The 26,437-nt window shown below is 49.3% G+C and overlaps 1 protein-coding gene across 2 annotated transcripts in view; it reads right to left on the reverse strand.

Annotated features, from left to right (window-relative positions):
- Positions 1–26,437, reverse strand: part of LOC119389128 (sphingosine-1-phosphate lyase) — a 369,711-nt gene that overhangs the window by 144,435 nt on the left and 198,839 nt on the right. For both annotated transcript variants that reach the window (XM_037656375.2, XM_037656371.2), the window contains one exon: positions 5,874–5,965. In XM_037656375.2, the coding sequence (XP_037512303.1) occupies positions 5,874–5,965 (92 nt within the window). The remainder of the gene's footprint in view (positions 1–5,873; positions 5,966–26,437) is intronic.

Consider the following 26,437-nt stretch of genomic DNA (forward strand, 5'->3'; position numbering starts at 1 on the left):
CTGTTTCTGGAAGTACTCGGGAGCGGAGGTGATGCCAAAGGGGAGCCGGCAAAAGCAGTATCGGCCATATGGGGTGATGAATGTCGTCAGCTCTTGGGAATCGGCAGAAAGCTTCACCTGGTGGAAGCTTGCGGTCGCATCCAGCCTTGAAAAAACTGTTGCGTCACCGAAGAGGCCAAGGACTTGCTCAACCGTTGGCAAAATATGCCGTTCACGGAGGACGACTTTGTTGAGTTGAGTCAAGTCGACGCATAGCCGGTAGGAACCATCGTCTTTCCTGACGACAACGAGGCCAGAGCACCATGGAGTTGGCTTGTCGATCCTGCGGATCACGCCAGCGCTTTCCAATTTGTCCAGCTCGCGGCGGATGACCTCGAGCAGCGGGATGGGGATCCTGCGGGGGACGCTTAGCGAGAAGGGCACGGCATCGGGTTTCAGCCGAATAACATACTCGTCCTTGAGAGTGCCCAATCCTTTGAAGAGCTCGGCGTGCAGCGTTGCTTTCGGAGTCTTGAGTTCGTCAAGAAATTTCACAACTTTCAGGGCTTGGAGCGCTGGCAGTCCTAGAAGAGGCACAGTGAGTGACTGGATTACGTATAGGCGCTGGCAGCTTGTTTTTCCTTGCCACCGAAGTCGTGCCAGATACGAGCCTAGCACGCAAAGTGGCTGTCCTCCAGGGCCGGTGAGCAGACTGTCGACTCGGTCGAGCTTGGCAGGCAGCGCAGGGAAGTCACGGGGTACAGCAGATACTTCGGCGCCGGAGTAGACTTTGAACTGCGCTGTGTAGTTGTCACCGGTCACGTCGACGAACTTTGCAGCGGCGGGAGTGCCGACGGCATGCAGGTGAACGGAGCAGAGCTTGTTCTGCTGGTGCTTCCGCGAGCGGCAAACTTCGGCGAAGTGGCCTTTCTTTTTGCAGAAGTTGCAGGCGGAGCGTCGAGCCGGGCAGTCCGAACGTCGGTGAGGCGCGCGGCCGCAGAATTCACACGTGGACGGCTCGCGAGCGCGCTCGGCTGGCGGCTGCGACGTAGTAGGCTTGGTAGGCTTAGCTCCGGAGCGGCGACGAGAGGCGAACTTGCTGGCTTTCGCGGCGTCGAGGTTGAGCTCGCGTGCGTGCTCGGTGCGGTTCTGGGTCAACTCCTTCTCTTTGTCGGCGTCTTCGGACTGACGGGCCTGTGTCCATGCCTCCTTGAGCATCAGCTTCGCGTTTCGGCACTGCTGATCCGAGAGGCGAGAGTCGCGGAGGCCGACGACGAACCGGTCGCGTACGAGCCTTTCCTCGACAGCAGCTGACGGGTAGTTGCAGCGCTTCACCATCCTGCACAGTTCCGCGTAGTACGTGTAAACGCTTTCGCCGGGTAGCTGAACACGCCTGTGGAACCGCGACGACTCGTAGAGCTCGTTGGCCGGGTGCACGAAGTGCTCAGTGAAGCGGGCGGCAACAACTTGGTACGAGGCGAGCGACTGGGCGTCGAGCGAGAACGTCTCGAGGAGCGGACGTGCCTCCGGGCCCATGCAGTACAGTAGCGAGCGTACCTGCACGTCTTCCGACGCTTTTGTCAGTCCCGAAACCGCCGTGAAGTCTTCGTAGCGGCTGAGCCATGTCGACCATGTTGCCGGGTTCGCGAAGTCGAACGGTGCCGGTGGCTGAAGGTTGACGCCGTAGAGTTTCGGCGGCTCGCCGGTCTCGAGGTCCATCGTGCTGCCGTTCCGTCGTGGTAAGGCCTAGGGCTGGGGGGCGTTATTCCTACGCTCCGAACTTACTGTCACGCGATGTCATCCCACTTCTGACACCATGTCGCGTGGTTAGTGCCGCAGGGGCACGGGCACGCAAAGACTGACGCGTACACGCTGCTCGCTCGGACGAAAATGTAACCCAGCATTTATTGGGGCACGAACATATATATGATGCACGCAGTAACAGGGGGCACGAACATATATATAATGCACGCAGTAACAGGGGGCACCACGCTCCAGTGGCGGCCTAATCAAAAGGCTGAATTGTGGCGACCTCTACAAAACTTGGCGACAAGGAGCGCCAGCTACCACTATTTGTCGTGAAAGGGGGTGTCCTACGCTGTTTGGACGAAGCTGGATGAAGGCCTTAAAGCTAGGCATCGCTCAGACGGAGGGAGTCAACGTCGTGAAGGCTACGGAAGACCTGGTAAGCCAATATCACGAAGTTTTTTCGGAGCAGCTTGGCACGTTTCACGGCGTTGCAGCTTCTATATCCGTACAAAAGGGTGCGAAGCCACGTTTTGTCAAGGCACGTCCGATACCATTTGCTTTGCGTGATCGGGTTTTTGAAGAACTACAGAGGATGGAACGGGAAGGCGTTATCAAACCGGTGAAAACTTCTCAGTGGGCCGCGCCCATCGTTCCTGTATTGAAGCGCGACGGCCGGGTCTGCGGCGATTTTAAGACTACCATAAACCCGGTGACAGTCGTCGAGTCCTACCCCATTCCTAGGATTGAGGAACTTTTTGCGCGGCTTACAGGGGGGCAAGAAGTTCACAAAGCTTGACTTGCAAGACGCCTACCAGCAGGTCCCACTCGATGAGGAGTGCCAAGAGCTAGTCACCATTAACACTCCGAGGGGGTTATACCGATTCACAAGGCTGCCGTTCGGGGTTTCATCAGCTCCGGCTATATTTCAGCGAGATGGAAAATCTTTTGCACGACCTTGACCATGTCGTAGTGTACTTTGACGATATTCTGGACACAGGAACCAGTCACAAAGAGCATTGCGAGAACTTGGGCCGAGTGTTGGATCGCCTGAAAACCGCGGGACTGCGGCTGAAGTTATCCAAATGCGAATTCTTGAAACCAGAAGTCCAGTACTTGAGTCATATCATTAGTGCGGCTGGGCTGCGTCCAAACCCGGCTAAGACTGAAGCAGTGCTGGAAGCCCCCGCACCCCGAGCGGTCAAGAAACTTCAGAGTTACCTCGGGTTGGTTAATTTTTACAGAAGATTCTTGCCAAACCTTTCTGCCGTGTTACAGCCGCTCAATAGTTTGTTGGCGTCGGGAACACCGTGGCGCTGGGAAACTGATGAAGAGCAGGCATTTCGGAGAAGCAAGGAGCTATTGGCCTCTGCTGCTATATTGGCACACTTTGACCCAGGAAAGCCAACTGTGCTTGTCACTGATGCCTCTCCCTTCGGTATTGGAGCAGTACTGGCGCAGCGAGAGCCATCTGGAGAAGAGCGCCCCATTGGTTTTGCTTCCCACAGCCTGGCAACCGCGGAGAAAAACTACAGCCAATTAGACAAGAAGGCATTGAGCCTTGTATTTGGCGTTACAAAGTTCAGGCAGTACTTATGGGGCCGGCATTTCGAGGCCGTCACAGATCACAAACCGCTGCTCGGCCTGCTCGCAGCAGACAAACCAGTCCCCGAATCCTGTTCTCCGAGAGTGCTAAGGTGGGCCTTGCTGCTGTTGGGGTACAGTTACGACCTGAAGTATAGGCCGGGTTCACAAATTGCACATGCCGATGGGTTAAGCCGGCTACCTCTGCCAACTGCCGAATTTGTTGCTGACTGCCCTGCCGAAGTGTTAATGCTCGAAGGAGCATACCCAGGGGCGCTGTCGTCAAATGCTGTTGCGGCAGCTACCTCCAGAGACCCGGTGCTGTCGAAAGTAAGAGCAGCGTTGTGGTCAGGCGGCCAGATAAACCTAGGGTCAGAGGGAAGACCCTACGAGACGCGCTTTCATGAGATGAGTGTGCAAGGGAATTGTCTATTGTGGGGCAACAGAGTCATTGTTCCAAAATCCTTACAAAGGGAAGTCCTCCAGTTGCTGCATGAGAGTCATCCAGGACTGTCCAAAATGAAGGCAGTTGCGCATAGCCATGTGTGGTGGCCTAGCTTGGATAACTACATAGCGATAACCATTCAAAGGTGCCGTATGTGCCAGGAGCATCAAAGAGTGTCACGACCAGTGCCTGTCATGCCCTGGCCGTTCCCGGAGAAACCGTGGTCACGGCTGCATGTGGACTATGCCAGTCCTTACGGGAACACCTATTTTTTTATCGCAGTCGATGCTTTCTCTAAGTGGACTGAAGTGTTCCCGGTCTCGACACCCTCGGCTGAAGCAACTATTTCCTGCATGCGAATTATGTTCACAAACCAAGGCCTTCCAGATGTGGTCGTGTCGGATAATGGGCCAGCATTTACCAGTGAGCTCTACTCCACATTCCTCAAGAAAAACGGGGTGAGGCGAATGCTGGTGCCACCGTATCATCCAGCGTCTAACGGTGCTGCAGAGCGGGCAGTGCAGACGGTCAAAAACAAGTTGCGGAAGGCTGGCCCTGGAGATATTCGCACTCAGATTGCCCGCATGCTCCTGACTTACAGGTCAACGCCTCACGAGGTCACGGGTTGCTGTCCGTCGGAGCTGTTGTTGGGGCGGAAGCTGAGGACTGCGTTGGACCTGCTACACCCAGACCTCAGGACTAAGGTGCTACAGAAGCAACTTAAGCAGAAAATCAGATGCGACCAAGGAACAAGACCCAGGGTTTTGGGTCACCCTGGTGACCAGGTGTTCGCAAGGAACTTCCGTCCAGGTCCTGCGTGGCTCCCTGCAGTCGTCACCGAACAACGCACTTCGTCCATGGATGTTCTACTGGAGGACGGACGGCGTTTAACGCGACATCTGGATCACATCCGCCAGCCCCCCGAGGAACTAAGTGCAGACAACCAAGAATTGGGCAGCCCAGTAGCTACAGGTCTGGCTCCAAGCTTGGACGTGGGTCAGAGGCAGCTAACTCTGGATCGCCTTCACGACACCGAGTCTAGGCAAGATCCCAGGGAAGACGTGGCGAGGGAAACGAAACTTGCTGTCACAGCACCCAGTACTCCTGTCCTGCGTCGAAGTACCAGAATTCGATGACCAGTATCGCGCTACTCACCTTGAACAAATTGTTTGCACCCATTAATAAAGGGAGGAGGGATGTGATAAGATTAGTTTGCCGTTCCGGCGCCCGGGGGCGTCGATGTTGCAAGGAAATAAATACAGCGCACATGACTGGCCAGTCATGTGTGTAACCCGCCAACGTACGTGTGTGTGATTTGGTCCGGTGACCGGCATGGCCCTGGACTACCCGGTTATCACACTTGACTATTTGCGTCCTGCTCCTAATCTTAACAGAACTACCTACAACAATCATGAAGCTTCCCAAACAATACTGCGCGGACTATGCTAACAGTTTTGTCGGTGAAACCCGATCACATCAAAAGAAAAAAATAAGGGCACATGGCAATTATGTGGTTTTGGGACGTAAAACTTCAACAGTTATACATAAGACTCACTTCCTCTACTGCAACAACATCCTCAACCCACCCCTTATGTAATACCCCCTTGGAGGTCTTTACGAAAATAAAAATTTATTGAGATTTATGAAGAATGGCAGTCATAAACATATTTGATTAATGAGCATTCTTGAATGAAGGATCAATTGCCTTGGTGCAGTCATTAAAGGGCCTTTTAACAAATTTGATAATTATATTAATAATAATATCTGGGGTCTAACGTGCCAAAACCACGATATGATTATGAGGCACGCTGCAATGGAGGGCTCCGGAAATTTTTATCATCTGGCATTCTTTAATGTGCACTGACATCGCACAATACACGGGCCTCTAGCATTTCGCCTCCATTGAAATGCGACTGCCGCGGCCGGGGTCGAACCCGCGACTTTCGAGTCAGCAGCCGAGCACCGTAACCGCTACACCACCACTTCGGACTTTCCTTTCAACAAATTTGGGCGCTGCAACTGAACAAGCGTGCCATCATCAGAACTGTATACCAAATCCTTGCTTCTGGTGAAGAAAGCTAACAGGACGACACATGAGATCTTTAGGGTAAGCACTCACATCTCAGGGTAAACAATGCCTTTTTCGAAGTAGCCATAGTCTCTGTGAGCCTTGCAGGCCAAAATCAGGCTCTCGGTGCCCCCAGACGTCATCTGCACAGAATGGTTGTGGCATGTACACCAAGATGCAAGCACACTGTCTGAACGAAATGCACTGCATCACTGCCAGACATTCATAAATACTTTGAGTTTTTTAGGCCAGTATTTGGGGATGGATAGCCAAGAATAAGTGCAAGTTACACGATTCTGGCTGACTGTGCCTCAGCAGTGACCATTTTTTGAAAAATCTGCTACAGTTACAGCACCGTTCTTTGCGCAGCGCTTTCAAGACATATTTAGCTATTTCCTCAACGCAGCAAATTCATGTTGGACTTCTACTTTTTTGTTGCTTAGCTTTTGAAAACAGCCAAATTTAGTAACTTTCGCAGCAGACTGTCCAGTAACTATTCGCTAGAAAAAGTTCATTTTCGGGGCCTATGTAGAGCACAAGATTATCCGTCTGAATGCTCAATTTTATCGATGTGTACGTGCTACTTTTTAAAGTATATTCATCTAAATTTGGCAATATTCTCAATATAGGGACCTACCTTGGCCCATTTTCGTGGAAAGCTACTCAAGTTCTGTGGCTGAATTTGCACGTAGCGAAACTAGAGTCCCCGATCTATTTCCTCAACGTAGCGTTTTTCAATAAAGCAAGCAGAAACGCGATACGAACCTCGTAAACTGTCCTAACTTTTCATGCTGCAAACATCACCAAAACCGGTGTAATCTTCAAACAGTGCTGAAGTCTGAGCATCCGTAGCTTAAAATATAGCAGTTACATTTTCCTGATATAATTATACACACGAATCACACACAAATACTGCAGGAATACTGCGAAATCTACATTACTCCTATCACTACAAAGGAAATCTTCTTCTAAAGTGACCTAGACAGACAAAATGAAAGCGTTGAATTTGAAAGTTCCCCGTCTCTCCGAGTATGGCATGCAAAAAACATTTTACCTCAGCGGAAAGTGTCTTTTCTGACTTCAAACCACACACCACCATATGTATGTCTTTTCTGTTTGCCTCCCCTCTGCGTCTCTTTGACGGGATAGCGTGCGCGTTGTCAATGAAGGCTCCTGCGAGCCGTGATCTCACCTGGACCGTTTTTAATACGCGTGACCCCCCAAAAATGCACTGCCGAGACTGTGACCTCAGTTCTTGTACTCCCGTGCAGCTCAGGAAGAAGGTGACCCTTCACTCCATTGAAAATACTCTCTACAGAAGGGGTGCATGTCTTCAGGCAAAAAGAAAGGCCAAATTCTCGGGACATCCCGTTCGTGTGTGTGCGTGTGTTTGGGGTGGCTGCTGCGTCTGAGGCCCCTCTCGGGCAACCATGAAAAAGCGAGGGGTGTGCGGCGACAGACAAAAGAAGGCAGAGCGAACTGAGCACACGTGCGTGGGCGAAGTATGTTATGAATATCACCTTGTTGTTTTTTTTTTGCAGACAAACGTTCAAACAAACAGCGCGTCGCAAGTGTCAAAAAAGAAAGGAAAGGCGGTAACACACATTTGCTTTGCGAATGATCAATGTATCCTCGAAAATCATTGATGTGATTGCCATTTGCTTGTTGCAGTGCACGGCGACTGATCTAGCAGAGGTAGCAGGAATAAAGCTTGGACTGCGCGAAATAGTAAACAACATATGCACAATTTGCACTATATGAACTAACAACCTCTAGAAAAACGAAATTTAGCAAATAATCCTTTTGCTCATGTAGATCATGTGATGTCTTATTTTCTAGGCCCCCTCTATGATCAGAGCGCACGACGTAGCTCATTTACGTCTCAGTATCGCCGGCATCGGCCGCCAAAGACACCTCTTCGAAAAGCTGAGCTAGCTTTCGGGTGTCGACTTTGAGGTTGGGTTTCGCCGACATAGAGCCCTTACACATTTTATTTTTCAATACTCCTAAAAGGATGGAATTCGCATCTGTGTTACAACTTGTGCTCTTCGCTGTGGTGCTAGGAGGACTCGTTTTATAGCTGAAAAAATTGCCTCATATATGCTTCGCTAAAGCAGAACAGTGCATGCCCTACTTGTATGTTTGTCGCGTTTCTCGACCTCATCTTTCGCTCTCTGCCTGCTCGCCACACTTGCACCACAACATGGCCGATGTCATTCTAATCCCCATTCATATTCTTGAAGATTTCAAATAGCTATGTAACAAAGAAAAAAAAAGCGGCACCCCATACATCTGCTTAGGGATGCATGAGGCTCATAGTGTTTTAACTGACAAAAAGGCAAAGCCCTTCCGTTGTTCATGCGTATAAAATCATCATTTTTGGCTCAATGCAAGGCAGGGAAAAGGGGCTTTGTGCAATGATAGCAAGGAAGTAGTGGAAAGAAGCTTTCTGGGTACCTTCTGAATGTAGCGACATAAATATCAAGCGGACCATGTGCGACACCCGCACTACATTTACAGTCGAACCAAAGCTGGTGATAGTGGAGAAATCTCTAATTACTATGCACGTGCACAAGGTCAGGGCTGTTCCACGCGACCCAACACTGCCAGTGTTCAGGGCCACTGACCAACTTTCTCGAGAATTTACTGCACAAACGAGCGGTCTGCTACTCTTTTTTTAGAGAGAGAGAGAAAGAGTCGGTTCAGAAACTGAACCATTATTTCCAGCAACCCTTGCGGCAATGTGGCTCAGCGCCTAACCACTCTCTTGTAAATAGTTATACGAAGGACTCTGGTCATACGTTTCCAGGAGAGAGAGGCACATCTTTTTTCTGGACAGTTGCACGGGAGCACAAAGGCTCTCTGGGCTGCGCTTTTTGTTTGTTTGTGTGTTTGTTGGGGAGCGGGGGCAAGGGGGGGGGGGGCGTCACGTACATTTGAAACATTTCAAAGCAGATTGTGGAAGCAGCGGCGCACCTGAAAAGAATGGATTAGTTGCAGCAGGGACAGGCTCTTCGCCGTGCCATGCTGCGACATGCGGAGAGTGCATTTCCTCCCTTTTTTCCAAACATGACTTCGTGGCATCTTCTAGTGGCTGAGAACGAAACTACACTGGAGTGGGACCACTACCTTAACCAGACTTCACAGCTGCGTGCAGATATCCCTATTACTAAGTTGAGACTACATGCCAGTTATCGAGTCCTTTGAAATATTATTAATTTTTCTTAGTCGCTTTTGCGCGTATTTTTATTGCAACTTTTATGTTGCAGAAAAATTTAAGATTGAATTACATATTTCTTGCTATCTATTTTACAATGCTTCCCCTATGTACAATAGAGGCAAGACTACCTGATACAGTGGAAGGGACTTTCAAGATGGACCTAGACGTTTGAACAAGGTGTGGGTTCGAGCTAGTTGGTACTCCATGATCAACACTTCTTGCGCAAAATTTTCTCAGATAACGGACACCGACCTGCTCACACAGGTTGGTGTCTAAACCACTGCCTGTGTGAGCGTGCGAGCAGGGAGGAAGGGGGCAGGTATGGAAATTTGGCCATCTATTGCCACGAGTGTGGGTGCAAACTGTTGTATCAACAGTGTACTGCTGTTTTTCATGACAGGGATCAGCGCACGCGAGAGATTGTGGAGGCAGCCAAAATGCAACGGGAGGGCAGCAACTGCGTGAGCATGACGTCAGTTTCTTTGACACAGAAGGAATGGCCTTCTTGGAAGGAACACTAAATTTGGGGGAGTGAGTAGCAGATGTGCGCTGACACACTGCACACCTGTGCCACTGGTGTTTTTGTTTTGTCATAGTCATATTTGTATATATATATGCCACATGTTGATAATAAATTCAGTTGGAAGTTTGTGCCCGTCTGTGTCTGTTTCGTCCGTTGTCTGAGAAAATTTTGCACAAGAAGTGTTGATCAACTATACGTTTGAGCAAAGAAGGAATCCCAACCAGGAATGTCTTCGCAGCTTTGGATTCAATACGCAGGTGATATTTTGCATCATGAAGTACAAAAAAAGCTCCGGTTCAGAAGACCCTCGAACAGAGCTGTAATCATTTCATTCGACATGGACATTTTCCGTTGGGCTTTCAGAGGAAGAAGACTACTGTTTGAAAAGCAGTGCATATTATGCGAAAAAGCAGATTTCACTAGGCTTTCTTGAGATGAAGACTGGTATTTTTCAGTCAATGCTACGAGCGAAAAACTACTAATGAAATTTCCTGTGCGCATACACGCTACCATTCTATTAAGGGAATCTCCTATAGAAAGAAAGGCTTAAGATTTCTTTTGGAACGCCTGCACATCTTCATGGCAACAGAAGGAGGCCCACTCAAATCTCAAGCAATTTCCATATGCTGAGTCAACAAAAGAAGGGGGAATTAAAGGGTTCACTTTTCTTTGCTGTGTCTCATGACCCGTTGATGAGCAAGTCGAATGCATTTCGTATTCTACATTAGGAGTGATACAGAATAAAGAAGTGGTTTTGAGAGATTGTAGGAATAGTTACCATAGAGTGTGTCCAGATAAGATCAAACACGAGGTCCCGGTCACCATTCCCGATTTTGATGAAATTTACTGTAGGTCTAGGCATTACATCCAGAATAATGGTTTCGAAGTTAGTCCCACGAAAAAAAACTTTGTTCGCCTGAAAAAACGTATATAAACTATTGTCGCAAAAAACATTTTTCCGCTAATTTCGCGATTTCTGAATTTTGAGCGCGCCTAGGGAAAAAAAACGGTGCATTTCTTGGTCACAATATTTATTCCCCTCAAAGAACAAGTGAAATACAATCGTAATATAATCGACAGCGCAACGGGTTAAACACGGACAGAAAGAAGAGAAGGACACAGCGCTGTGTCCTTCTCTTCTTTCTGTCCGTGTTTAACCCGTTGCGCTGTCGATTATATTACGATGAACATCCACCAACTAGCCCAACTCGCGATCCTGAAATACAATCTTATGAGTCTATTATTTCTCTTGCTTGTCGAAGCACTTTTGAAGGAAAAAATCACAAACTTGGCAAATCACACAAGATACCTGTATTTCAGGAATTTATTGCTGTAAACAAGTAAAAGTGAGGCTAAGAAAAATCGTTTCTATCGCACTCCGTTTAACTCGATATTTGGGCTGAAAACGTAAGTGATTTACCAAGAACGCCGAACTTTGAAAACAGTTTTCTCAAAAAGGCTATTAAAGAAATTTTTTTTTTAATCGCTCTGATTGAAGTCAAGCACGTCATCTACCGTTCTGCATAAAAAAAATGTTGCATTATTTTGGTTGCCAACAAGTTTTAAGGTGTCTAATATGAACAAGTCAACCTAGCGGTTGCGTCGTTCGTTATGTGCTGAAATTTGGATATAAATTGTCGAAAATACTTGTACGTAACAATCACAAATCAGCAGCTCCACACCAACAAATGCGCAGCCAGATGTCACAGTTCAGTAAGCTTTGTCTTGCGATCAGCCACTTGACAAACCCGCAGCAGCAGCCACTCGATGCTGCGGGCGCTCACATTACATGAGTGCCGGTGTACCTCCAGGGTTCGAGCACCTGCCTGGCGGAACCCTGGGACGTGTCAAGGACTACGTCCACCGGGCCAAGAGGTGGCAGCACATTGTGCCAGTGTCCGCCAAGCTGCGTCGGCTGCCTCTGGTACTACGGCAGCAGGACGCCAGCGAGCAGCGCCGGCTCCACGATGACGATGTCATCGTCGACGGCCGCAATCGACAGCTGCATTTAACATTGCACATCAGCAACCAGGTGTTGCCTGCGCAGGCCATTCACGAAGGCCCTGCTGTCCAGTGCGACTCTGCACCTGCGCAGCCTCAATTGCCTGCAGCCCAGGATCGTCACTTGGGACTTCGGAGGAGAGTCCTGGGCATTCTTCCTTCGTGCTGGCAAATGTGCAGGGTCCCATTAACAAACGTTTAAGGACGCAATTTCTCCCAGGGGGAGACGATGCTGTGCCATGCAATCCCTGGTGGCGCGCGAAAACTCCGGTGCAGTAAAGGCCTTTGTACATGCCGGTGGGTGGAGCTGGGCCTACCCCATGCCTGTTTGCCGCCGCCAACCCGGCATGGCCATGCGGTCATGTGACCCGTGCCTTGTTGGCCAATCACCCTTCTTCTATACTTATTGTATCTGCCCAAAAAACGGACGGAAACACGAAGGGCAAGAAAAGGACAAACAAGCGCAGACTATCAACTGAAGTTTTATTGCAAGAACGAGGCAATATAAAGGGCAGGAAAAAGCGAGAGAGGGCAAAAAAAGGAGTAGACAAAAGGCACGAGGGACCAAATCAACAAAAACTTTGGCCACATCAGGCATGGCACACCCGTCATACAAAACCAAGATAACTTAACTCTTTATCATGTATGGCGACAGAGGGAACACTGACGCAGGACTCAGAATTCTTTTGAAAAAGCGCAGCCTCAATTAGTTCTCGTGCTCTTTGGTTCTTATGCCGGAACAACACAGAGGTATCACCAAAGAGCGGAGTGCAGTCGCATTTCTTACAGTGGGCTGCTAGATGAAGACCGGAGTGGCCTTTCAGAGAATTAAAATGTTCTCGAAGTCTAACATTAAGGCAGCGACCTGTTTGTTCCACGTAAACAAGTTTACATGACAAGGGTACGGAATAAACAACACCAGTGATACAGGATACATAATTATTGACATGACTAACATTACATGTATCTTGCCGAACATTTTGCTGATTTGCAATTCGTCTGTCTACTTTAGCGCATAAAGTGGACAACTTGTTCCTGGCAGATATAACCACTTGGACGTCATATCTTGACGCAACCTTTTTTAGGCAGTGGGTAAAACCGTGAACATATGGCAGAACAGCAAATTTCTTATGCTGCGCCTTCTCATCCAAGTCACAACCATCACCAGGACCTCTCTTTATTTTCCTAATCAACTTCTCGCAGACCTTTAATAATACGTCCCGTGGAAAGCCTGCCTGTCGCAGTTTTTTCACCTGCGCAGAAAAACTGCTTTCAACCAAATGCGTGCAGGTTTTCTTCAGTGCAGAGGTAAAACATGAGAGTGCAATGGCATTTTTTACCAGTTTTGTGTGACCCGATTTATAGTTTAGCAGAGGTTTCACAGACCTAGGGGTGTAGCACCAACACACATGCGTGGACGAGAACTGCAGCTGCAGATCCAAAAATTGGATACATTGGTCCTTTAAGTATTCCGAAGTAAACTTCAGGCCAAGGCCACACTGCTCAAAACTCCTTAGGATGCCTGCCGAGATATCTTCAGTGCCCTTACGGAAAAAAACAATGTAGTCGTCGACATAACGAAAAACTCTGATTATGGATGCCTGTAAAACCGGTTGGAGCTCCCGGTCAACTCTACTTAGAAAAATATCAGGTAGAACCGGTGCCACCCTAGACCCAATAGAGACACCTTTCTTTTGCAGGTACACCTCACCTTGGAAAGAAACAAATAAAGACCCCAGGTAAAAGAACAAAAGTTCAGTGAAAGAATCAACTGACATGCCACTTAAACCTATGAAGGCAAGTTCATCATTGTGACACGTTATACATTCCTTCACTGCGGTCAGGTGGTGATTGTGGGGGAGAGAATAAAAAAGATCCTCTACGTCAATGCTCACGGCATCACAATCAACGGGGTTGTCAACTCGCAAGAATTGCACAACCGTTTCCGAGTTAGGAACAACGTATGGGTCATCTATATATAGAGACGATAGGCAAGTCTGCAAGAAACCAGACACACAATACTGCCACAAGTCACGTTCCGTGATTATTGCACGGAAAGGCATCCCAAGCTTGTGCATTTTTGCAGTGTAAAAAAGTTCAAGCTGCAATTTGTTCGCCTTTTTTACAGACTGCGCAAGCTTCTGCAGGTTCATATCCAGCAACAGGGCGACAGCTTGTTTTCTCCTTTCCGTTGGCTTAATTGACGTAGTCTGGAAATTCTTTCGCACAGCTTGTAATGCCTTCTCGCAATACATTCCCTCCAGCAAAACAACGAACTGACCTTCTTTGTCAGAAACAAGTAATCTAAGTGCATTGTTAGCTAAAAAATCAACCATCCCTTTCCAGTTAAAAGTCAGCCCTGGCTTGCCTGGCGTCCCACCTATAGCGTCCATGCAGTCTCTAATACACCGCTGTTTTTCAACCTCTGGTACATGGCGGGAAATATCATGCAACAGACTGACCTTGTCAACATTCGACAGACGAGGCTCAAAGGCAAACTTGGGCCCTAGCTCAAGAACCTGCCTGTGTTGGTCCGGTAGATGCGCATTCCCCAACGTGAAAACATGTCCGTTTGTAGCGCTCCGGTATTTTTGCCACTTGTTTTGCTCCACGAGAACTCCTCGCTTCTTAAACTGCTGTGACCTGTGCAAAGGTGCTCCTGGCGCTCATCCACAAGGCGCGTAGTCCCTTGCCGGCTCCTTATTCAACGTCTCGTCCATTGTCCGATGCTGCAAGGCTAGGCGTCGCGCTCACGCAAGAGCGACAGCCGCTACGACGCGGTACCGCGTTACATTCTGCAGCGACGAATCGGCCTACCTGTTCCAAGGTATCCCTTCTTGCTACAAACAACGCACCCCGGAAGGTGCATCAAGTGGCCTACCATGACCCTCAAGGAGTGAAGTTTAGTGCTGACAGCATGGAAGTCAGCCCGTCAATCCGGCAACCGACCTCTACCAAGAGACCCAACGATGGTACCAGTCATGGATCTGCTGCTGAGACGGCGCCAGGAGTGGCGTCTGGTGCGTCGCTTTGCACAGCGCCGAAACGGCCGCGTCAAATGCACACCAATCCTTCATCCGAGGTAAACACTCCTGAGCCTAATTCAAGGTCTTCCTACAAGGTCGTCATCAAGCGTCGTTCTAGATACGACATGTCAACTCTACCCAACCGTGTCGTTCAAGCTGCTCTCGACACCTGCCTCAAGACCTCCAGATTTCAAGGTTTTGCCCCACACAAAGCTACCAATACGATCTCTGTATGGGTTCCTGCTATGTCATTTGTGGAGATGCTTAAGGACCTGCAACAGATACAGGTAACTGAGGATTATGCCCTTCCTGTGCAAGCATACCTCGCCAGTGGCACTGATCTAAGGCGCTATGTTATTAACGGCGTTGACCCTAATGAAGAACCTGAAGCGCTCTTGCGGGAACTCTCATGTTCTACACATAAGGTCGTGGCTGCCCGTTACATGGGCAGTGGTCGCACGTGTCTTATCACTCTTCAAGGTCCTCGATTCGCTCCAGAACGTATTCTATATTACGGTTGCGTTCTGCGCCCTCGTCCGTTCAAGCCGTCTGTTGTGTACTGCTACTCCTGCTTCAAACAAGGCCACATGAAATCATCCTGCCCTTGCTCCTCTGAAGATGCCACCATGGAACGTGAAGCATCAGCACCATTTCGATGTGGCCTATGCCGAACAAATGATCATGACATCACTTCCGCCTCATGTCCTACCAAGCAAAAAGCCACTATGAAAGCTCGCCAACGCCGGCCTGGGCGACCAGTACGGACTCCGGAGTATCCATCGATGGACCCGGTTCCCATACACAACCGCTACGAGATTCTAGCCTCGCTAGACGCCGACGATACTCATGTGGCCCCCGCAACCACGACACATCATTCTGCCGCTCCTAGTTATAGTGCAGTGGTTGGGTCGTCAAGTTCGCGACCCCGACGTGCTCCTCCAGCGTTAGAAGACGTGCAGCTCCCCTTGGCAAATGATGAGTCCGAGATAGATTCTCGCCTTGCCAGCCTTGAAAATGAAATCCAGCGTCTCAAGCAACACCGTGCATTGCTCCAGCGTCGGCGAGACGGAACGCACTCGCTGCATACACCGTTGGCGTCAACCTACTGCCCCTACGGCACAAACTCCTGTCCCAGCACCCAAGTCGAAACCTCTATCGCCCCAAGAACTGCTACGCTTCGTTGCGCAGCAACTCCAGCATCTCACATCGGTCCTCGTGGCTAATCTCAATCCATGATGGCGTCTACATCAAATTCACCGGAAGGAATTTTACAATGGAACTGCCGCGGTATTGCCGGAAAAGTGGGAGAGCTACGACAGCGTCTCAGATATGGGAAGCTGCGTGCATGGGCTCTACTTCTTCAGGAATCTAATGGCCTGCCACCCATACCAGGTTATGTGGCGTACTCTTCGCCTTCAATGTTGGATCGCCGGTGTTCAACGCCGGATGTTCCCCCTGGAAAGGTTGCAGTTTATGTGCGATCCATTCTTCATCAGACTCATGTGGACCTTTCGCGATGGTGTACTTTGTGGCAGGAAGTCGTGGCTGTTTTAGTTTGTCTCCAACGCACCGACGTTATCATTGTTTCGTTCTACGCCCGTCCATACAGTGGTCGTGCGGCTCGGATGTCTCTTGGATGGTTGGTGCACTTAAGGCGACAGCATCCTGGATGCCCCATAATGGTAGCAGGCGATTTTAACGCGCCTCACACAACATGGGGTTATGCTTATTGCAGTGCGCGTGGCGTAAGTGTGCTGGATACATTTACGGACGCACACTTTACGCTTCTTAATGATGTGTCAGTGGCCACTCGTCGCCGTGATCACCCTCGCGCGTTGCCTCATTCACCGGACTTATCTTGGTGGCTAGGCGGTACTGCGGTCTCCTGGGCAATTGAACCTGACTATTGGGGTAGCGACCACCACCCAATTCACCTCGGTTTACATTCGGGCGGAACTGGCCGCCTTCGCCGGCCTTGTCGAGTGGTGGATTGGGATCAGTACAGGGTAGTTTCAGAAAACACTATCTCTCGCTCTCTTTCGGATCCTTCAGATTGTTTAAGTGCGGCACTAGCTCAAGCAACACGTGTGTCATGGGTGGCTGAATCGCGACCTGCTCCAGATTTGCAGCTTCTGCGTCTATGGGGCCTCGCGCCGTCAAGCAGAAGTAGCGTCAAAACGTGACCCTACAGCAAGTGCCATTCGGTTGGAAGCCCAACGCCTTCAAGCAGCAGCTCGCCGCCACGAACGCCGCCTGGAACGCGGCCGTTGGATGGACTGGTGCTCCTCACTTGGGCCTTCGGCGTCCAATGCCTCTATATGGCGCACCTTCCGAGCCATGGAACGCGGTCGGCGGCCTCCTGACCCCGCAGCCTGCGCCCTGTTAGCCTCTGGCCAGACTCCAGCAGCATTCGCCGATATCGTTGCCCACACATTCTTTCCTGCGTTAGACATGGCACCGCCTCCATTCACTGCTCAGAACTGCTTGCCAGCATATGCAGGTACGCTTCCTACTCTCACCGATATAGAGGGCATACAGGCTGACTTCACTATGGCCGAATTCTTATCAGCAATAGACCAATCAAAACCGAGCAAAGCACCCGGGCCGGATGGCATACCTTATGAACTTTACAAAAACACTGAAGGCAAGGTTCTACATGTCCTGTTAGAGGCCATAAACAAAGCTTGGTCTACATCAGCCATTCCTGACTCTTGGCGACATGCAGAAATGGTTCCCATTCCCAAACCAGGAAAGCCTCCAGGAAATATCACACACATGCGCCCGATAGCTCTCACTTCAACATTGGGTAAACTGACAGAGCGTATGCTAGCGACACGCATCACGTGGTGGCTCGAGAGATACTCCTGGTATCACCCTGGCCAAATTGGGTTCCGTCCGCATCTGGGCACTGAGGATGGCCTCGCTTACCTCTCATCCATGGTTCTTGTTGGAGGTCGCTCTCGACGGATTCGCACCATTCTGTCTATGGACATTCGCAAAGCATATGATCATGTGAGCAATGATGCTATTGTGGAAATTCTTCACTGGCTCCAATTCCCCAGTCGAGTCTGCGCGTTTGTGAAAGCCTTTCTCCACGATCGCAGCTTTTCCATTCGCCTAGCAGGTCAACAAGTTGGACGGTTTGTTTCCAATAGAGGTGTCCCACAGGGATCTGTGCTAGCACCAGTTCTTTTTAACGTGGCCCTCCTCCCACTGGGATGGAAGCTGGCGCTAATACACCACGCAAAATACATCATGTATGCAGATGACATCACCCTTTGGTCAGTGCACCCTGAAATCAGCTGTCAAGAACAAGCTTTGCAAGAGGCCCTCGACATAACTCATAACTGGTGCACCCAGATTGGGCTAGAAATCTCCAAAGAAAAACGAAGTTTATGTCGGTTGCGAACAAGTATGGACGTCGTATACTGGGAGTTCGGCCTCTGCAGTTAATTTTGGATCAGCAGCCGCTACATGAAACTTCGAATCTCCGTGTGCTTGGCCTGGAAATTCACGCCACCGGATCTGCAGGACCTTGGGTCAAAAGTGCCAAACAGCAGGCATCAGAAACTATCCATCTCATACGACGGATTGCGAAGAATCTGGTGGCGCTAACTCCAACATGGCTCGCCTCCTTGTCCGTTCGATATTGCAACCGACGGCTCGTCTACCGCGCCCAGTTTCATCACCTCACGCTGGCAGAGTGGGCACGTCTAGAGGCGATTAACCACGAAGCCATGCGGGCCATAACTGGACTGCCACGTATCACTCCGTTAACAGTACTGCAGCAGGAGTCCCAACTAAATACCATCGACGAGTTAGTACACCAGCGTCGCTGTGCGCGCAACCTCAAGCGATCAACGTTCTGTTCGGTTGCTGCATTGGCGCGGTACATGGGCCAAGAAGTTCACCATTCCCCTTCAGAGACGAGCATTATTGCCCCGTGGAACAAAATGCAACTCACTGAAAACAAACCTCTTGGTCGCCTTTACAACCCGGTTCCACGCCAGGCGAACGCCCAAGTTTCCCGTTTGCTTCGTGCCGATCACCAAGATACCGCCACTCTCGTCGCCTATACTGATGCCAGTGTGAGTGGCACCACCATTCACACCGCTCTTGTATGTCCATCAATACCAGAGGCTTGCCAGACATGCTCGTATTTTGCGGATCCCGCACCACCGGCTCACCTTGCTGAGCTGGCTGCCATACGTGACGGATTGGCAGCACTGATACCTTTTCTTATACCTGACAGATGCTCTCAGCTCATCATTCGTACGGACTCGACGCAAGCTATCCACGATATACGACGAGTGTATCGGTCTACATCACTCTCGGATAGTATTCACCATCTTGCTGCCTCCGCATCTGTACGGATACGTGTTCAGTGGGTGCCTCGGGCCGCTTTGCCGGACCTTGTCAAAGCTGATTTGGCAACCCACCCACAAGTCACACCGCACCCACTACCGCATTTTCCTGAGGATGCTCAAGGACAGATGCTACGGGAAAAAGAAAGCCTCCGACGTACCACACGAGCTCTTATACCTCCGTGTGGGTCAGACCTCCCTGGTGGTTTAACCCGCCGAGAGGAGGTTACGTTGCGGAGGCTTCGTGTTGGGGTTGCACTTACCCCATCCGTGACCACCCTTTGGGCGCAAAAGTACCGCGGCCCGTATGGTACATCGTGCCCATTTTGCGACGCTCCAATCAGCGATGTAACTGTCACACACTTATTGTGGACATGCACGGGTCTACAATTAAGCCGTCGTCGTCACCTACGTGCAACAGGCCTCAGGCCTGGCCGACCACCCGACCTTGACCGCTGGATTAGTGGACCTCACCACCGCTCGTTACTGGACTTCATACACGAAGCAAATTTATATGTGTATTTCTGAATAAATATTATGCCTAAGGGCAGACTTTCGAAAAAAAAAAAAAAAAAAAGAAGTCCTTTCACGACGAGGCAACGTCGGGCGGACTATATTCCAGAGCGCCTCAGTAGCTAGGTCGGCGGTAGCACACCAATGTCTGTGGAGTCGATTCCTGTAGAACCGGTGGGACGGCATACCACTCCTCACACTGCACCATACACTCAGGCAATCCTTGTAGTACCGGACCTGACGCCACCACTCCGAGCGCAAAATGTGGCAAAGCCTCCTGGAGTGACCTGGGGACGGCTGCAACCACCCACACCAGGCTTGAAGCTCAGTTGGGCACGTGCCATGTCTGATGTGCCAAGAAGCCATGCGAGCCTTCACAACACCGACGGCCGGATCATTAACAGGAAAATTAACACAAGGAAAAGAGCCCGATGTACAAGAAATGAAGTTCAGAAGAGTGGTAAGTTGGGCTAGTTGGTAATGATCCATACTTATTGTAACTGTGCAAAAAACGGAAGGAAACACGAAGGGCAAGAAAAGGACAAACAAGCGCAGACTATCAACTGAAGTTTTATTGCAAGAACGAGGCAATATAAAGGGCACGAAAAAGCGAGAGAGGGCAAAAGAAGGAGGAGACAAAAGGCACGAGGGATCAAATCACCAAAAACTTTGGCCACATCAGGCCACTCAGAATTCAAAAGAATTCTGAGTCCTGCGTCAGTGTTCCCTCTGTCGCCATACATGATAAAGAGTTAAGTTATCTTGGTTTTGTATGACGGGTGTGCCATGCCTGATGTGGCCAAAGTTTTTGTTGATTTGGTCCCTCGTGCCTTTTGTCTCCTCCTTTTTTGCCCTCTCTCGCTTTTTCCTGCCCTTTATATTGCCTCGTTCTTGCAATAAAACTTCAGTTGATAGTCTGCGCTTGTTTGTCCTTTTCTTGCCCTTCGTGTTTCCGTCCGTTTTTTGCGCAGTTACAATAAGTATGGATCATTACCAACTAGCCCAACTTACCACTCTTCTGAACACCCTTCTTCCCTCTCCATAAAACCGCCTGCAATAAACGTGGGAGAGCAGTCTCCCGTCAGTCTCTCCGAAGCTCGGTCTACGAGTCGTCACTCTACGCGCCCTCCCGTCGCTCGGCCTCTCCGTCGGCCTGCCGCGAGGTTGCGCCGCGCTCCTGCCTATACAACACATGGCGTCGATACAACACAGTGTAACCCAGCGAAAGCTCGAACTTTCATTTTCATCTGTTAACAACCTGTGGCGACACACTGCGCACAAACCGGCGCAACCTCCGCCTCATCACTAGCTAGCCCGGTGTGACACGGCTGCATGCTGCACCACGCCTCCGATAAGGGACAGCGCCACTGCAGCATCACCGGAGGCTTACGTCACCGACGGTGGCTATAAACCCAAGCTGCCAAGCTCGGAAGTCATCATTCCTTCGCTACCCGACTGAGCGCAGTGTCGGTATGCTCGCCCCACTGCTGCTACTTAGTTAATAAACAGCTGTTACGTTTTATGTTGGAATGCGCCCTTCTATCGACATGGCATCCCACAAACCCGTCGAGACATTGCCCTTTTATCTCTCTTTCATAAATATGCCCATGCAACTCGGTCACCACCAGCACAATTGCAATGTCCCTCTTATATATTGCATAGATTGCATAATTACTTCAGCTACACTCATGTCTAAGGCACCACTGATGCTTTCAACTACTCGTCACTCCCACACGCCATATGCCTGTGGAACAATCTTGCGAACAGCATCGCCCTGGTCAATCGTCACAGGTCCACACCCACCTCTGTAGTCCCCTAACTGTCCCATCACCTGAAGATGCCTTCAACCATGTCATCAACAATGGCTTAAACCAGAAGCAATGCCATGAGCTCCTCTGTCTCCTTAAGAAATTTTGCCCAGCTTTTGACAGCCACAGCACTTCCCTAGGCCAAGCATCGACTGTATACCACAATCGACAGAATGCCGCGTCGTTGATGAACAAGTGGGTGACATACTAAAGCATGGTGTCATTCAGCCGTCCAACGGTCCATGGGCGTCTCTAGTTGTTTTAGCTAAAAAAAAGGATGGCTCGATTCGCTTTTGCATGGATTACCGTCGCCTAAACGAGATAACCTGAAAGGACGTTTACCCGTTGCCGCAGATCAACAACACCCTGGACTGCTTACAAGTAGCAGAGTTCTTTTCCTCTCTTGATCTACGCTCTGGCTATTGTGCTCTGTGCTCATCTGCAGACATAGGCTCTGTGCCTATGTCTGCAGATGACAGGCCGAAAACTGCTTTCGTCACACCAGATGGCTTATACAAATTTGACTGATGCTATTTGGACTTTGCAACGTGCCCGCGACATTTGAGCGCATGATGGATACTATTCTACGAGGCCTTAAATGGAACACATGCTTATGCTACTTGGATGATGTGGTGGTATTTTCACCAGAATTTCCTACTCACCTTCATCACTTGGAGCAAGTTTTACACTGCCTCACTAACGCTGGCCTTCAGCTAAACGTAAAGAAATGCTACTTTTAGGCACGCAAACTAACCATTCTCAGACATGTCGTGGCCAGCGAAGTCTAAAAGACTTGCGTAGTTTTATTGGCTTCTGCTCGTACTTCCGCTGCTTCATTCCCAATTTCGCCTCGATAATCGCACCTCTGACAAAGCTTCTTCAGGGAGACTCATCTTTCCGCGTGGTCTCCCACTTGTGATCATGCTTTTGCAATGCTTCTCACAACACCACTGATTCCATGCCATTTCGATTCAAGTGCTACCACGGAAATCCACACGGATGCTAACGGTGCTGGTGTTGGCGCTGTCCTCACTCAACAGAAACCTTGCGACCAAGAATATGTTGTTGCTTACGCCAGCCGCATGCTTATGTGGGGATTGAGGCTTGCCCGTCGCGATTGCGCGCGTTTTTCGCCTATTTCTGACATCCTCACATCCGATCATATGACGCCTATGACGCTCCCGTCCTCCGCCGTCATACGGCACTGGGCGAGCGGGGCAGTGACATTAACCTCTCTCTCCCCGGCGCCGGACCTCGACGGTGGCGCTGCGCTCGAGCCTCGCGAGACGTTTCGCGCGGCGGGAGGGGGTCAGACTCTCTCTGGACCTCGTAGGGTAAGCACGTGTTTTCTCTCCCGTCCGTCGGCTCCTCTTTTTGGGCTCGCTCGGACGGAGTTCGGCAACGGTGCCTTGCGCCAGCGGCGAGCGCTTACCTTACGTTGTCCTTTCCTAACGCTAGGCCGAAGAGCGGTGCGGTGTGTTCGCGCATGGTCATACTACGCCGAAACTGTACCTATCGAAGCCAACGCGAGCGGAGTTTGCCCTCACTCGAGCGATCGGGCCCTGTGGTCGCGGATCATGAGAGTATGCAGCATAGTCGCGAGGGACCGTTTTCCCTCAGCGACGTGTCGCCGTGAGCCCTTTGCCCGCGGAGATGTGCTAGCGGCACCCTGTGTGTTGTATTTTCGCCCGTGGCGTGGTGAAGCCTGTGTTGCTTCTTCCGCCGCCTTTGGGAGCGGGCGTTGTACTGCGTTTTGTGGTGTTGCGGCAGGCAATAAAGTGTTGCAGATCTCGAGAGCAGAACTGTGTACTTGCCGCGCTGCGCTCGGCGCCTTTGCGCTCGAACATACGTGTACAGCGGCGCACTAGTTCACGCGAGGCAACGGCAAATGCGGCCCTGTGCCTCGCTAAGGCCGAACACACGCTAGTGGCCGTACTCCTGTGAGATACGTGCACACTACACTTACCAAGGCTGAAGTGAATTCAGTCATTGAAAAAAGTCTCAGTTTTGCCGCAAGGGTGAAGCAATGAATGCGATAGCAACAAATTAGAATGTCACACGAAGAACAGCAAGCAGCTAGATACTTGCAGCGGGAGCCTCAAGAGCAGAGGACACAGGAAAAAAACGCACACAGGACGAGCGCGAACTAACAACGGTCACAGTTCGACACTTGCAGCGCGCAGCTCAAACACAAGGAAGGACGCTCGAAAAGAATGCACACGTATAAACAGGACGAGCGCGAACAAACAGCTGTCACAGTTTATTTATTTATTTATTTATTTTGTTACCCTCAATCGCCGAAGCTTTACAGAGGGGAGTGGGTTACAACATGAAAAATACAAACAATGAGAAAAAAAAACGTGCTATTTTATACATGAACAAGGCTAAAGCAAAAAACATCTCTACTCAATGAAACGCAACAAAAGTGAAACGTAAAAATAAGCAAATCACAAGAAGCAAATAGTGAATGCGGTAAAATTATACAGTACTAGCAAGAAAGTGTAAAAGTAAGAGAAATAACACACACACAGAAAAAATCAAGAATCCACTGGAAAACGCTGGCATCTTGACACGTGGAGACAAATTCGTAGGGAGGGGGAATAGATCGGATAACTAGGGAGAGCTATCACGAAATAGGTGAACTGATAAAGAATGACGAAAGAGGGAGTGATCAGAGATGGAAACGATGTCACCTGGTAGCTGATTCCAATCGTTTGATGTGACCGGTATGAAGGAGCAAGAAAATGTGTTTGTGTAGCAGAAAGTACCTTAACCTTGTGTTCGTGGTCGATCCGAGAGGAGTGATATGTGGGAGGCGTAATGAGCTCGTTACGCAGTGATGGATGATGGTAGGTCTTATGGAAAAGGCAAAGGCGGAAGTACTTGCGACGCAGTGATAGAGGTGGCAGTGACAAATGGTGCTTCATTGCTGTTACGCTTGATGTACGGTGATAATCCGATAGAATAAAACGTGCAGCGTTATTTTGAATTAGCTCAAGGTGCCTAATCAAGTTTTCGTGGTGAGGGTTCCAGATTGCGGCAGCGTACTCCAATTTCGAGCGCACGAGGGTTTTATAAAGAAGCATCTTCAAGGAAAGTGGGGCGTTGCTAAAATTTCGACGTATGTATCCCAATGTACGGTTAGCACTGTTCGTGATGACGTTAATATGGGCATTCCATGTTAGATTGAAAGAAATGGTAACGCCTAAGTACCGGTATGACGACACGTGGTCAAGATAAACATCACCCTGTTTGTATGTTGAGGAGTTATTAAACTGGCGGGAGACGGTCATTAGCTTGCATTTTTTGGGATTTAATTTCATAAGCCATTTATCGCACCAATTCCTAATGTTATTTAAGTCTGTCTGCAAGATGTTCCTATCATCATCGGTACGTATTTCTCTGTAAAGCACACAGTCGTCGGCATATAAATGAACGGATGAAGAAACGCAGTCAGGGAGGTCATTAATATATATTAAAAACAGCAGAGGTCCCAGAACTGAGCCCTGCGCACACCCGATGTTACACTTATTTCCGGCGAGTCATGACCGTTAACAGTGACGTACTGAAGACGGTTTGTTAGAAAGTAGTCGAGCCATGCCAGTACATTCGAGTCAAGGTTGAGAGAGGAGAGCTTATGCATTAGTAAAGCGTGATTGACTTTTTCAAATGCTTTTGCAAAATCCAGGAAAATGCAGTCAATTAGAGATTGTTTATCAAGAATGGTATGCAGGTGATGAGTGAAAAGAAGCAACTGGGTTTCACAGGAAAACGTACGCCTAAAACCGTGTTGGGCCGATGTAAAAAATGAATTCGATTCTAAAAATTTCGCAATATGCGAGTGCAGTACATGTTCCATTAGTTTACACGGAATGCTCGTTAGTGAAATGGGCCGATAGTTAAGAGCGGAGTGTTTATTACCAGACTTGTGTATCGGCACAACCTTACCGACCTTCCAGTCCAGCGGCAAGGTTGCTTGGTCAAGTGACTGCTGGAAAATCTTACACAAGAAGAGAGACGAATATGCGCTTGTTTGTTTGAGAAACTTTGAGTTGATACCGTCAGTCCCACATGATGAGGATGTTTTTAAGGTGTCAATTAACTTCGAAATTCCTGCAGAATCAAAAGTGATAGGAAACATTGAGCGGTAGTCACGGCACACAACTGCGTCAACAGGTGCAGCAGTGTTTCCCGAGAAATTGGCTGAAAAAATATTGTTAAATAACGCGGCACATTCAGATGCTGGTAGCGGCTCACCAGAGTCATCGTTGATTGATAAATCCGCATTTGGTTAGAATTGATAACGTTCCAAAATTGCCGGGGGTTCCTTGATAACAATTCAGGCAACGTATGCGTTTGGAAACGATTCTTAGCAGCACGCACAGCTTCCACGTATTCTGCCTCAGCATTTTGATACGCTACCCAGCAATCTCTAGTATTTTGCAACTTGGCTGTGCGGAAAAGGCGCTTTTTTCTATTAGACAAACGTTTGAGATGCGTGTTATACCACGGTCTTTTTGTGTTGTTCCGTATGCGTCGAAGGGGAATGTGCGCATTGGTGAGATTAGTAACTAAGTTTTTGAAAAGATCCCAGTTCTCTTGTACACTTCTCTCTTCAAAATTGCAACAAAATGTGTCTAAGTACGCGCACATATCTTGGTTAATGGCGTCAAAATCTGCATTGCGGTAGTCCCGGATGTACTTGTCTTCTTCAGTTCCACGTGAAAAAGACATGGTGATGTCGAAATGTAACACCAAATGGTCGCTCAGACCAGGAAGATAGATAATTGGGGATATGAAGTCTGGATGTGTTGACAAAACTAGGTCTAATGTATTAGACGATTCATTAGTTACCCTTGTTGGTTTCGTTACAACCTGGGTGAAGTTAAAACAATTACAAAATCTAGGAACTGTTGGGATTGTGTTGAAAAGGGGTCGAGCAGAGGAACACCAGTGTGCCAGGTGATGTTAGGAAAATTCATGTCACCAAAAAGAAAAATTGGTGACGAAGGATACCGAGCGACGACATAGCCGAGAACGTCATGCAATTCATCGACGAATGACGATGTATAGTTTGGAGGACGATAGCATACGCCTAATATAATCTTTGTGTGCTTACTTGAAATACCAACCCAGACTGTTTCCAGAGAGGACACAACT

The sequence above is a fragment of the Rhipicephalus sanguineus genome, chromosome 1 (assembly GCF_013339695.2).
Source record: "Rhipicephalus sanguineus isolate Rsan-2018 chromosome 1, BIME_Rsan_1.4, whole genome shotgun sequence".
Lineage (NCBI taxonomy): Eukaryota > Metazoa > Arthropoda > Arachnida > Ixodida > Ixodidae > Rhipicephalus > Rhipicephalus sanguineus.